General features: G+C 39.0%; 1 protein-coding gene across 2 annotated transcripts; it reads left to right on the top strand.

The window, feature by feature from the left end:
- Positions 1–4,293: 4,293 nt before the first annotated feature.
- Positions 4,294–14,983, top strand: usp21 (ubiquitin specific peptidase 21). Of its 2 annotated transcripts, XM_048240832.1 has the most exons (14): positions 4,294–4,318; positions 4,436–4,496; positions 7,841–8,127; positions 8,854–8,907; positions 9,199–9,316; positions 9,757–9,871; positions 11,455–11,577; positions 11,684–11,748; positions 12,591–12,694; positions 12,800–12,880; positions 13,157–13,235; positions 13,419–13,526; positions 13,743–13,857; positions 13,960–14,983. In XM_048240832.1, exons 3-14 carry the CDS (start codon positions 7,975–7,977, stop codon positions 14,045–14,047), a joined length of 1,203 nt encoding a protein of 400 aa, XP_048096789.1. In that variant the 5' UTR covers positions 4,294–4,318; positions 4,436–4,496; positions 7,841–7,974; the 3' UTR covers positions 14,048–14,983. The 2 variants fall into 2 exon arrangements, with proteins under 2 accessions (XP_048096789.1, XP_048096788.1); XM_048240831.1 differs by lacking the exons at positions 4,294–4,318; positions 4,436–4,496 and adding an exon at positions 6,813–7,368.
- Positions 14,984–15,059: the final 76 nt, after the last annotated feature.

The following is a 15,059-nucleotide window of genomic DNA, read 5'->3' as shown; positions in this document are numbered from 1 at the left end:
CACTGGGAGCATGAACATGGCTGCCTTAGCTGCTGGCTGCAGCAACTCGAGCTAGGACCAAAGTCCTTTTCAGGCAAGTACCTCCACTCGGGCGCCATATTGCAACACTTTTTTGGGCACTTATCGTGCATCTATTTCGGCAGAAATGCGTGCGTAAGGCTTCCGCGACACCAATCTTGCTCCAGCAGCGAGATCACAACAGATGATTGGCACGATGTCTTCACAGCACACCACATGATTGCCTCAATGTATTCACATGTCAACGTTTTGCCGCGGAAGGGTTGTGATATTTGTAGACAACTGACTAACCCCATGCCATTACTATGGAGGATTTTTTGAATATTTATGCTGTATCTCCTCATCAGAAAGTCTCTGGTAAAACTGGTTGTTGTGGTACCCCCACAAAAAAAAAAAAAGTAACTAAGTAACTTTTACTTAAAGTACATTTTAAATGAACTACTTTTTACTTTAACTTAAGTACATTTTCAGATCAGTATTTTAACTTGTACTTGAGTAATATTTCATCAAGGCATTGGTACTTTTACTTGAGTACAATATTTTCGTACTTTTTCCACCTCTGTGTGTAGGTGTGTGGTTGTGTAACCGTTGGTTTGGTATTTTTTAGCACTGAAGAATTTTATTATTTGAAACTGGCCTTTGCTATCTGCATTTGCTTACATATTAAATGCATACAATCTAAATATTCTTTATTACATTTTATAAAAAAATAAAATAAACTGACATAATTGCTGTCTTCCACCACCAATTATTCATTTATAATCCTAAAGAACTAATAAATAAATCTATTCCTGTGATGACTGGTAGCATATGGAGATGCATCCAGTTGAGAAGTTAATGTTGGTCAGGACTCTCTACTGACTGACCAGAGCTGTGGATGATGAGGGAAGACTTTTTAACTAATTTGGAGAGAACAGGCTTGTACACTCTAAGAATAAATGGTTCTATGCTATCACATGGTTCTATAAACAACCTTTTTCTTTAAAATGGTTCTTTGCTTCCAACTATAGAACCCCCAAGAACCCTTATTTTTAAGAGAGTGCAACATAGTTCAATGGTTTTATAACTGCTGCAACAGAGAGCCACTCAGCCATATACAGTACCCTCCAGATTTATTGGCACCTCTGCTAAAGTTGACTAAAAACCGGTATAAAAAATAATCTGTTGGTGATTTATTGTAATTTCACAATGAAAAAATAGGAAAAATCCAACCTTGAGGGAAAGCAAATTTATTTTAAGAAAAAGGAAAATCTCATAAAGAAATACATATTTTAACAAAAACACGTTGCTCACAATTATTGGCACACCTGCTTGTAATACATTCTTAAGGCTCCCTTTGGCAGTAAAACAGCTTGTAATATTCTCCTGTGACACCCCTTAAAGTTGGAGAATACAAAGCAAGGGATTTAAGACCATTCGTCTTTACAAAATCTCCCCAGATCGTTCAGATTTATAGGTCCACACTTGTGCATTCTCCTCTTTGATTCACCTCACTTTTTTTCTATGGAGTTTAGATCAGGGGACTGATATGGTAATGTCCGAAGCTTGATTTTGTGTTCAGCAAACCATATTTGTTTTGATCTGGACGTTTGTTTTGGTTCATTGACCTGATGAAAGATCCAATCATGACTAACTTTTAGTGTCTTGGCAGAGATTGACAGATTTCCTTTGAAAATGTTCAGGTTTTTCTTGGTGTTCATGATACCATGCACCTTAATTAGGTTCCCAAGGCCTTTGGGAATAAAAACAGCCCCATAATAGCACAGCTCCTCCACCATAATTCTCATTAGGCATGGGTTTTTTTCAGTATAGTCATCTTCTATGTACGCCAAACACACCTAACGTGTTTCTAGCCAAAGAGCGCAATTTTCATTTCATCTGACAATTAGACCACACTTCCAGACAAAGTCTGGAAACTCCAGTAACTCCTGCCGTTTACATCGGTAATGAAATGACTGGACAGGCTTTTACCTGGCATGCCCTCTAAATAATCTATTAGCAGTGATCTACCATCTTCCATGTACCTGGGGGCAAGATAACCATGTGACTGTCCAAGCATGTTTGTCACATTTCCAGATGATTAGAACCTTTTAATCATTGTTTTAACTGTAAATATAGGCATTTTCTACATAGTGAAAAAGAAAGTCATGAACTACTTCTGAAAGTTCACAGACACTCTGATTAACTTAAATAAGTTGAAATTACAGGAAAATGCTTCTGTTACATTTTGTATATAAGATTTTTCAGGGGTGCCAATAATTGTGAGCAACATGTTTTCATTAAAAATATTTATTTCTTTGAGATTTTCCTTTTTCTCGAAATAAATTTGCTTCCCTTCAAGGTTGGATTTTTCCTAATTTTTTTCATTGTGAGATTACAATAAATCCCCAATAGATCATGTTTTATACCGGTTTTTAGTTAACTTTAGCAGAGGTGCCAATAATTCTGGAGGGTACTGTACAGTATATCATCAAATGACCCAGAGGGAATTGCTGATTTGTATGGATGTAATTGTACAGCTGACTGTACTATGTAGTGCTGACAGTTCACCGTGCTGTACATAGACACACACATACACACGTCACATTACCACAGCAGGGAGTGCTGATACTCCACACTAGCAGTAGCATGAAAGATCATACTCTACCTATCGTACAAGATCATACTACAACCCCAAAACAGAAAAAGTTGGGACGTTGTGTAAAATGCAAATAAAATCAGAATGTGATAATATACAAGTCTCGTAAACCCATTTTTAGCAGCAAAAAGGACATAGACAACATATCAAATGTTGAAAATGAAAATTTGGACTATTTCATGGAAATATATGTTACTTTTGAATTTAATGCCAGCAACATGTTTCAAAAAAAGTTGGGACGGGAGCATGTTTACCACTGTGCTGCTTCACCTCTTCATTTAACAAAATTCTGTAAATGTTTAGGAACCGTGGAGACCATTGGCTACAGTTCTGAGAATGAAATGTTGTCCCATTAATCCCCAATATAGGATTTCAGTTGCTCAACAGTATGGGGTATTCTTAGTCATGTTTTTCATTCCATTATGCACCTAATTTGACAAATCTGGACTGCAGACAGGCCATCTTAGCACCTGGACTCTTCCTTTATGGAGAAATACTATTTAAATATGTGCAGAATTCATTTTGGCATTGTTTTCCTGAAATATTCAAGGTCGTCCCTGGAAAAGACATTTCCTGGATGGCAGTATATGTTGCTCAAAACCTGTATAAATCATTCAGAATTGATTGTGCTTTGCCAAATGTGCAAGATGCCCATGCTGTAGGCACTAATGCTCCTCCACACCGTCATAGATGTTGGGTTTTTAACTGAGCTCTAAAACAAGTTGGATAGGTTGGATACTTGGATAGGCCCTCTCCTCTTTAGCCCAAATGAGTCCATGATTTCCAAAAAGAAACTTTGATTGGTCCAGGGCTCTACTGTACACTAACATTTTTTTTCAGGAGCACTTGTGCGCCCAAGTTAAAAAAATTAGGAGCACAGACAAAAATTTGGGCGCACAGTCAGTTCTGTACTTAACTTACACATATTCTAACATTATACTGCAGCTAACAGTTAAACATGCCAGTGCACCAATTGCGAATATTAAGAATGACTGACAACATTTAGGCTACAGGAAACAGGATTTTAAAGATCAGTGGCTACTTTATTTTCAGTCTGTTCTATTTACCTACATTTTGTTAATGTAAAATAATATAATACCATATTTGCATTTAGCCTGTATATCAAGTATCCTGCTAAATGTAGGCTAATTTATTTATTTGTGAATCCATCTATAGCTAAACCAAATATGCCCATGGTGATCTGACTGCATACTGTCTAATACTAGCCTACTACTAAAACAGTCCATTTTCTCTTCCACAAAACCCAACATTGGCTAATCAAGGATATATGTTTTATACTTTTAGTTTTTATTTGAAATATCTGCATTGATGGGGGCAGTAGGCAAACGTTAGGCCTACTTTCGTTTTGCACTTCAGCTTGTATTCGGTGCATGGGCGTAGATTTGGGGTGGGACGCTCATGACTAGTCCTAATCAATATTTTAAGATGACAACATTGTCCCCACCAATACTTTACCGAACTCATTTGTGCTGCTGATCATTCCGACAGCCAGCAGGACAGTACAAGAAACGTCGTCATTTGATTGGCTGAAAAACCGAGGGGGAGGGGGAAGGGTTATCTGACACGCATGCTGCACACACATTGCTTTATTCTTGCACCCGCTCGCTGGTAGTCAAGCGAGCGGGTGTGTCAACGACAACGGTAAGTTACCAGGGCTGTCTGTCAATACATATCCTACCCCATAAAAGGCCAGAGGGAAACATTTTGATATTCCCTTTTCCCTTCAGCATACATACAAACCCTTTTTGTGGTGTGTAGATCAGCTATGCCACCCAAGAAGAAGAAAGGGGACATACGAAGCTTTTTCATAAAGCAGAGTGTAAGTAAGCAAAATAACTAGCCACACAAGCTAGCAGTGGTAGTGACCAGGCTTTCAAATTATGCAGATTCTATTATGTGGAAAAATAGTATTAACTGGTGATAGCATATGTTACCCAGGATATTGTTAAAGATAAACCTAGCTTCTGTAATCTTTCAACCAAGGTCAGGAGGATTGATTGGGGGTGTGCAGCACGGTCGCATAGAAGTCGCGCTATCACAATATGCTATTACCAAGTCACTGAATGTTAATTAGCCTACCTTCTTTCCTTTCTTGAATTTCCCCTTGAAGATCAATAAAGTATCTATCTATCTATCTACCTTAAGTTAGAATCTTGGAAGTCACAATAAACATTGCATCTGGACATTTTTCGTGTCTATTCTGTTTATGTTATGTATTTCTGAGTGTAGCCTACACAATGCAGAGAAATAAAAGGGAGACCCAAATTCGTTTAAAGGACTGTCATTGCATTGTTATGACACATGCTGTAAAAACGTGTTGGCAATGTGAATAAGTTAACACTGTTGGTTATTCAAATATAATGAATCAATATTTGATTAATAATATCCAAATAACACTATCATATACAATATGGTAGGAGGGTTAAACTCGCTAGCCAAAGGATAGGCTACAAAATGAATGAACCACTTTGTATGCAGGAAAGACAGCATCAAACCACTACAGATGGATGGCAGGTTGAGGAAACAGCATCAGAGGGCCAGGTGAGGTTCTAATTATTAGCCTATGTCAAATTGTCAATTGTCAGCAGCATTGCTGTACAATATAATGAGATGGAGTAGATTCACTTTTGTATTGTGATATTCTGTATTGCCAACAGTCTGAAATAACAAAGGAAATCGCCATTAAGGCACTGGTATCTTACAGCAAAAGAATTCCAATTACAGTTAAGCAAATACAAATATAATTTAGAGTCGCATAAATTCATAGATATATTCAATCCTAAACTATGGTGCATTTCCATACTCAGTAACATAAATAAAATACTATATAATGACTATATAATCTGGGCAAATTTAAGATATGCTTAGCTTCTGTTATCTGAGAAACAAAATTGGCATCTAGTGGTCAAACATTTATTTACGTTTAAACAATTGTTTTCGTCTGCACATATTTCTCTCCAGTCGGAGATGCTAGTTTAACTTTAGAGTACTATAAATAATGAAAGAGGCTATTATCTATTGACAGTCTGACTCTTGACTAGCGACTCTTGACTCTTGGGGGGGGATGTCCCCACCAAAGCTGAGACCAAACCTACGCCCTTGTGTGCGAGTGAAATGGGCGCACTGTAGAGCCCTGGATTGTTCTAACCACAGGACCTTTTTCCACGTTACCTCAGTACATTTTTAACAAGCTCAGGCCCAGATAACAGGATGGTATTTTCTGTATCATGTCTCAAGACAATTTTAGCTGTTACAATGTTGGCTGCAGTTTTTGAATTGATATTAAACTGTGCACATACTAGACAATGGTTATCAGAGACAGGTCTGGAAACAGGTCTGGTATTGATGCAGTGCCATCTGAGGTCCAAAAGACCAAGGCCATCCAATGTGTTTTTCAGCTCTTTCCCTTGTTTGCAAAGATTTCTCTGGATTACCTGAATGTTTTAATAATATTATGTCCTGTAGATGATTAACTCCCCAAATACTTCACAATTTCATGTTAAGAAGCATTAAAATTACATTGTTTTATCATTTGTGCACATAAGTTTACACAGAGTGATAAATACCCCTACATCTTTACTTCTAAGGGTCCCTGCCTCTCTGGGATGCTCTTTTTCATACCCAATCGTGTTGCCACTTACCCTAATTAGTTGTGAAACATTCTTCCTTTTGTTTTCTTTATCATTTCACAACTTTTCCAGCATTGTATTACCCCGTCCCAAACTTTTTTTGAAACATGTTGCTGGTATCAAATTCGAAATTAGCATAACTTTTCCACAAAATAGTCAAATTTGTCATTTTCAACATTTGATATGTTGTCTGTGTCCTTTTTGCAAGTAAATATGAGTTTAAGAGATTTGCAGATTATTACGTTCTGTTTTTATTCACGTTTTACACAATGTCCCAACTTTTTCTGTTTTGGGGTTGTTGAATTTGTTGTATTTCAACAAGTTGAATCTCTGTTGTATGGAGCACAGGATATAGAGAAATAATATTGAATACACATAAACAGTAGTATGCCTTTAATCATACAGAACATATGCTGTAACCTACACACACATGCGCGCGCACATACACACACACACACACACAGAGGTAAGAACCTAGTAGAGGTAAGTCACTCCAAGTGATCATTCATGGCTTTCTCCTAGCAGTAATTGGTGATGCAAGTGGACTGTGACCATTAAAAGCCTCAGGTTTAAATGGGTTTTAATCGGGCATGGCTTGGCTGGATCCTCTGTTAGCTTGACTCGATACTTTTCCAATTATAGTGAGGTGTAACTAAGGTTTATTGGATACAGGATAGCAATATTTTGTGAGATTGCTTTTGATATTTAAACTCAATTAAAGATCAAAATAAACCTTGCCATGTTTAAAAAAGTATTGATGCAGTGAAAAAAGCAAATGAACTTGCATGTTGTGAATGACACAAAAAGTCAGTGAAAGCATGACAGGAGTGGGAGCCGTGTGGTCTAAGTATAGAGGGAGGAAAGATTAGAGGCTATTAAGGTCTCACATTTGCCAGTACTCTCGCAGGCGAAAGGGCAACTTACTGAGCGGCAGGTAGAGGGACAGGAGAGTGGAGGAGAACAGAGGGGGTCTTTTGAAAGGCGACTTGTGGAAACCCTCTTGGATGTACTATTCTATGTTGGATGGAACATTATTGGAATATTTCATTTGGAAATTTGAAGGTTAGTTTTTTTTATTATTATTATTGGTGCAGTGTAAAGGAAATGGGTTCATCATGTAAAAAATAAATACATTTTGATTTGAAGAATTGTAATTTGAATTTATTTGTAATTGTAAGAGCACTTATTTTACATGCAATTCGCCTCAGAAAATTCAGGGATATGTGGAATTTTGATTAACAATCACATTTACGTATATAGAAATGGTCTGACAAGACCGGTCATGACTGGTCTGGTCTACTGACTAGAAATTATAATTCTTGTATAATTTAGTTCACTAATGTTTCATTCACTAGTGAATGCAGTGTGGTAAAAGATGAAGTAAAAAAGCTTTGTGATCCAGGATTAAAAAGTCAAACATTTCCATATGACAGTAAAACTATGTTTTGCTTGAATGAAAAGGTAAGATATTATCCAAGTATACATGTAAATAATCTTGATATCTTTAACTTATGGCCTGTTTTATTGTGTGCAGCCCCACAGGAACCGTAAACCACAGGAGCAAAATAACAGCATTAAGGACTCAGTCACCACTCACTGACAGCCCTAAGCCATTGACGGGCAAGCGTGGAGCGTGTGTGTGTAAATCTGCTGCTGTGATAGGGACCGATGCCAGAAGTTGATGGACTGATGGAGAAGTCCTGCGAGGCTTTGTGCCGATCGCTGGTGGCCCACAACGGCATCCAGGCAGAGAGCGCGGACATCTCCCACTCCGTCCTCTACACGTCCCTCATGGGGCTGCTACTGGTGGCTGACAAGAAGGTGAGTGAGTGCTCAGAGGGTGTAGTGGTAAAATAAGAGGTGGGTAAACTATGAATTCTATGATCACGGTGAGGTGGACTGCGCCATGCAGTATCGGATTTTTTAAAAAGGCATTCAGAACATGTTTGATTATGGTGGTGGAGGTTATTATCCAGTGTTTATAACAATACCAGGTGGATAAACTACGTTTACTTGCGTTTAGCCTCCACTACATCCCTCACAACATAATGCTTTAGTTTAGTTCACGATGGTCTATGCTCACTGATTTGACAGACTATTCTCTCTGGTTTAGCATAGCTTTTGTGTCTTTAATTAGATCAATTGAAAGTGAAATTAATTCAGAAAATAAATGAATTAATGTAAATGTGTTTAACAGCAAACTGTTTAGGAGCCTTTTCGTAGTGTTTCAGCCCATAAATGCAATGTCCAAGTTCAGGATGCACACACACACACTTACACACGTGTGCTGACACCTGTAGTCTCTTCTGACCCCGCCCCCAAGCTGGATAAAGGTGTCTCTGTATTGACCTCTCCGTTGCGTGCCATCTGCGTCTGTTTTAATGGGATCAGAGAGCTAAAAATGGATGTACAACTCATACTAGGATAGACCAGAGGACACATAGGTTCAAAGACAGAACGTAGGGAATTAAAGGGGAAAGGTGTCTGTTTTAAGATGTACTGTTCAGAACCCTAATGCTGTCTTCCCATTTCTAAACCACTTCCCAGGCAGAAATCCCACTGGGAAGTGGGCAAGTTGGACTGCGAAACGTGGGGAATACAGTATGTCCTTTCTTTTTCACCTTAGTATTAGCATTGTGATTAGCTATCAGAGTATGCTACACCATTTGTTTACAATGTTCATACATGTTCATTCATTCTCTTTTAAATGAATAGATTAATTATCATGTAATTATTGAAGTGAATAAATAGTTTTTGTGAATAAAAAGTTTGATGGAAATAATTTTTGATGTTATTTCAGTATTGTATTTTTTAAATGTTATGAGAAGCATGATTTTTTTCTCTCCGTCACTTGCCCCTTCTCTCTCTCAACTGGCTCCTTCACACACCCAGTGTTTTCTCAACGCGGTGGTTCAATGTCTGTCTCACACACGGGGCCTGCGGGATTACTGCATCACCAAATCCTATCTCCAGGACAAACATTCAAAGCAAGAGCCTGTTCTCATGAATGGTATGTACCCGTTCTCTTTGCAGTTCAGCCACTGCACAGTAATTGCTCCCATTCATTGCAAATTGTCAGAAAGTTTCAACCAATGGCACTTAAACAATAAATGTAGCTTTTGACAGATCCGGAACTTTTATTTTTGCATAGTTTACCTTTACACCTGCACGTCAAATCAGATAAATGTGTCTATGGACCCTTTCAAGAGAGTTCCATTATCAGCATCATAGTTGGCCCCACAAGACTTCCTTTTTAACATTCCATATGTTATATTAATGCAGAGGAGGTAGATTGGGGCCCAAATAGAACGTTCAAGCATTGTTTTTGTTTTTATTGATGAAAGGGTCTATAGCCCTGTTACTTTTCCACTCATTTCCTCATTCTCTTGTCCTCTACTGTGTCACTGCTGTGTCCACTTGTCCTCAAACTGTCCCCTCTCTCTTTTGAAGCGTTCACTCAGGTGCTGTGTGGGCTGTGGGACGTAGATGGCAGGGACACAGTTGTGAATCCAAGCAGGTTCTACAGCGCCTTTAAAGAAGCCGTGCCTTACTTCAGTGGCTACAGGTGGATCTCCTGGACTCAATTACAACTTTGCCCTGACTTACAGTACTATCATCTCTATAGCTGTTTGCCTCATTGGTCTCTGCCTTTACTGCCTTTACCGGCTCTCTATTTCACTCTTTATTATGACCGCCGCACAGCGAAGGTTATAGGTTTAGTGAGATTTGGTTTTTTTTTTTTTTTTTTTTTTTTTCGCGATGTCCAGGTCCGTCAAAGGATTCCCGGACACTGAAAGACGGGGTGGTGGGCATGTAACCCCATTGGATAGTTTTTTTGTTTTTTGCACCCCTCTTTTCTTTATCTCGAGAACCGTGGGTTTAGGAGGACCTTTTTGTATGTTGATTTCAAATGTCAACCCATTCCATAACCACTCATTTCATGTATAGCACCACCTAGTTAAACACAAAAAAAAAAATTCGCAGGTATCACTGTCAAAACTGCAAGAAATTGGAAGTGTAGGATCATTATGACACCCTCTGAATGCACGCCAAGTTTCGGAATTCCGTTCATGGGGGGCCATAAATTAATTTATGTTACTATACACCAACTGGCCTGTAGGTGGCCGGAGACAGTTTTCTGTGAATATCCCCGTATATGGATAGCATGGAACCACCTAGTTTTAACAAGCAAAAAAATTTGTTTTTCATCACAATATCTCTGGCTGATGGTCTGCATGAAATTGAAAGTGTAGGATCATTATGACACCTCCGAATGCCCCTTTCGTTCATGGGGGCCTGGACTTTAGTGACCCCCAACAAGGATTCCCGACACTGAAAGAGGGTAGGAAACTTGTGGGCATGTAACCCCATATGGATAGTTTTTTCGTTTTGATCTGTAGCCCCCCTGCTGGACTGCAATATTTCTTGAATATCTTGAGAACCGTAGGGCCTAGGATGACCAATTTTTTTTCCGTATGTTTGCCTCCAGGGGTCATGTTAACCCATTCCATGTGCACACATGTGCATAAACAGATACACACTCACACACATACATTCACAGTAATCATACGTATGACACATACTCACACAGTAGACATATGTACGCATGCATGCACATGCACAAACACACATACGCAGGCAAACACACAAGCACACACACACCCACACACATAAACATAAACGTGTACACGCACACATGCACACAATTCAAGAATTTCTCAGAATTATGAACAGGCAAGATGGGGGTGGGGTTGTATAAAATGAATTTTACATGTGAAATCTATGAACTAATCATGTTTTGGTACTTGTTGTCTAGCAGATACCAATGAGAATTGAGTGTGGATAATGCAATTTAGTGAGACAGTTAGAATCATATAGGCCTTTCAGCGTGATTTATTTTTGTGGAAAAAATGTGCTGGACTGGGCGGCGGTCATATTTTGTACCGCTCTGCGGTACATCTAGTTTGTGTTATGGCAACAATTTTACTATTCAGCTTCCTGTTTCAAGACGGAAACTTAACCAAAGCAGAAACCGTCTCAGCATCTTCTGCTCTTTCAGTTACTGTCGTTGTCATCCAATCTTTCTTTCCTTCCCTCTTTCTCTCTCTTTATCTCTATTTCTCTGTCTCTCTCTCTTTCTCTCATTAGTCAGCAAGATGCTCAAGAGTTCCTGCGGTTCCTGTTGGACAGGCTACACACCGAGATCAATCGCCGGCCCGCCAAACGTCCACCTGGAACAGACACACAGGAGCCTAAACACAAAATCTTCAGGTACCGAGGCAACACTGGACGTGTGAAAGACAAGATTTATTCAAGAAATGCCAAGAATATTTAACGTATTTCCGATACTTATTTCTTCTGTCCTCCTTTCCTCCAGGTTGTCTGAACAGGCCGCTATCATGTGGAAGAAACACCTTGAGAGGGATGATAGTAGAATTGTTGGTTAGTAGTTTAGAATTTACATCAGCAGATGTTTTTTCCCTTTCAGGCTAGTTGATAGTAGCTAGTTGTATTTATCAACATGTGAATGTAAATGTAAATCAGGTTTATAAGCCATGTATACTTCCATATACATGGAATTTGGTCTCTGCATTTATCCCATAGTGAAACACACAGAGCACACAGTGAACACACAGTGAGGTGAAGCACACAGTGAGCACACAGTGAGGTGAAGCACACACTAACCTGGAGCAGTGAGCTGCCTTGCTACAGTGGCGCTCGGGGAGCAGTGAGGGGTTAGGTGCCTTGCTCAAGAGCACTTCAGTCGTGGATGTGGGCATGGGAGAGCAGTACTCAGCCACTTCAATCGAACCCGCAACCCTTCAGTTCCAAGCCCTAAGCCCTAACCGGTAGGCCACAACTGCCCCCATGACATTGCATCATTTACTTGATCTCAAGTTGCACATTTTGCTTGCGGTCATTGTGATCAGAAAATTATTAGAACTTTTTTAAGGTTGGGCGGCCTACTGGTTATGGGTGTAAACAAACTTATATTGAGTATAGAATCAGTGAACCTGACATACCCAGGAGTGAAGAGTTACATCCATTCATGGTCACACAATAGTGTGAAAAAACTGCTACATATCATCTACCATGCATTAGAATTACCTCATGCCCCAGAGTGTGACCCGATCATTGATCCCAAAATTAACCACCATTTCTGGCAATTTGTCACAAAAAATCAGTTTTCTGTACGATATCTGATATGTTCACTTCTCTCAGATTGACATCTCAGTCCTCCTCATCCTGACCTGTCTCCCTGTCTCTTGCACCCCTTTACCCAGACATCTTCTCAGGTCAGTTGCGTAGCTCCCTGCATTGCTCCATCTGTTCCCATTACTCCAACACATTTGATGTGTTTTGTGACCTGTCTCTCCCGATTCCAAAGGTACAGTCCACTTCTCTGCTGACTGTCTCTATCATTGACCATTGATGGTTTGCCCTTTATTTCTGGTGTGTTGATATATCCCTCCATTTGATTGTCTTTCTTCAGAGGAGTGGAGACAGAGTGTCACTGAAGGAGTGCCTCGACCTTTTCTCACAGGAGGAAAAGCTTGATGAGGAAAATGCACCGGTATGTTTGAAATTGCCTCAGAAAATGTCAGTTATTGGTGTGTCTGGATATATTGAAATAATACTGAACAGGATACTGCTTACAAACAAACCAGAGGTTGGCTAAGTTTTCAGTTTCATACATCAAACTGATTGTAACTTTAGTTTCTCCATGACTGACAGACAGGTGGCTCTCATTGACTGCCATTTCATGTCCCTCTCTCTGTCTCTCTCTCTCTTTCTCTCTGTGTGTGTGTGTGTGTGTGTGTGTGTGTGTGCGCGCATGTGCGTGTGTCAGATGTGTGAGAGGTGTTGTCGTCGAACAGACAGCACCAAAAGACTGACCATTCAGAGGTTTCCCAAAGTCATCGTCATACGTATCCTTCACTTGACTGCTGTTTACACAGAAAAACTTTCTGGCTTTGTTTTGTAATCTAACTTCTGATTAACACTTCAACAGTTACTCTGCAAATCTACATGGATTATACTTTAGTTTATAATTGTATTATTTGTTGCTGCCATCTTGCTGTAAAAAGTAAGGACTTGACTTCAATGCTCAGATTTGAACAGGTTTACCATGTCGAGGTACTCCATCAGCAAAAGCACTGTGTGTGTGTCCTTCCCCATAACCAAACTGGACCTTGGGCCATACGGGCCTGTGGACTGTGGTAGGTACCTTTATGTTCCTATTTTGAATTGCATGCCAAGCATTTTATCACCTTTAATTATTATCTGACATATATGATATGATTATTACCATATAGATCATATACCATTATGTGCTAATAAAATCAGGGGTTTCCTCATTGCATTTATTTTGTGTAGGGTAAAAGACCATATATTTGTGTGGATGTTTGGATCAAGATGTGTGTTTTGATTCTTAGGGCCAGTGCTATATAACTTGTATGCGGTCTGTTATCACTCTGGCACTGTGAACATGGGCCACTACACAGCCTGTTGTCGGGATGAGGATGGTTGGTGGTACTACAATGATTCAAGGTGGGGGTTATGTAAGACTATGTTTAATCATTTAGACCTCCAGATTATTGGGATTTTGTCACAGTAATACCATATTTTGAGACCTGTGCTTTTCTTTTGCAGTGTGCAACAAGTCCCAGACAACCAGCTTCAGTCAAGTCAGGCCTATGTTTTGTTCTACCAGTTAGACAACAGCGCCATGAGACACTAAGATGTCAGGAAATACTTTTCTTCCTAAACGGACAGACAACTACTTGAGAAAGAATCTTTGTGCTTCACTCTCTCAGCTCATCTCCAGCTCATCTCCTGTGGTCCTCATATTTGACACCATACTGGCCAATTTTTTTATCCTGAACTTTTCAAGGCATCATGCACTTCTGCCTCGCCTTTGCCACCCATGACCAGGCTTTGGCACTTATGGCCACATCAGAATATGCTTTTGAATGTGTTATTTTTATCTTAGATATTGTTTTTAATACACTTATTGTAACTATTTTTTTTTTAACTTTGCAATCAATCTCATGTGTGCTACCTGAAGATGCAGTGGGTGGCAGCACCTGCTATATACAGCTCTGGGAAAAATTAAGAGACCACTGCACATGTTTCTGATGTCATCTTACGGTTGCCGAGTGACATTCACATTAGTTGACGATCATATTCAAAATTAAGAGAACACTGCAAATCTGAATATGACCGTCATGTATTTGGACAATTATAGCCTATTCATTATTTGACTTGAATAGTCTCCTTCACAAACATAGGATGGTGTATATTATTGAACTGTATATATGAATATTACTACATTTACATTGTACATAACATTGTGTTCTTATTTTTTCTAATTATGTACATTTTGAATTTACCAACTACTCTTGTAGCCTATACTGGTGTCTTGGTAGAGTTGAATAGTGAAAACTGTGGAAAAATGTTGAGCCTAAAATTATTTCTGCTACATTGACTTGCAAAAATATATTATTTTCATTTTTATATCTGTTGAGTCTAATGACATAAAAACACTAGAGTTGATCAAAGTTCATTATTCATTTACAGTGATGCATAAGGTTTTAGGCCATTAAGCTAATTGATGTTGTGAAAGTCTATAGGAAATGTTTGCTAAAATGTCTTGGCTAGGCCTATATGTAATCAATAAAACACTTCCCCCCAGATGTGTAGTCTAAATATAATATATTGTGGAACATATATTATCATTATATTAAATTAAT

Source organism: Alosa alosa, chromosome 4 (genome assembly GCF_017589495.1).
Source record: "Alosa alosa isolate M-15738 ecotype Scorff River chromosome 4, AALO_Geno_1.1, whole genome shotgun sequence".
In the NCBI taxonomy this organism is placed as follows: Eukaryota; Metazoa; Chordata; class Actinopteri; order Clupeiformes; family Clupeidae; genus Alosa; species Alosa alosa.
Note: the sequence above shows the minus strand (reverse complement) of the source record. Positions and strands in the feature narration are given on the sequence as shown.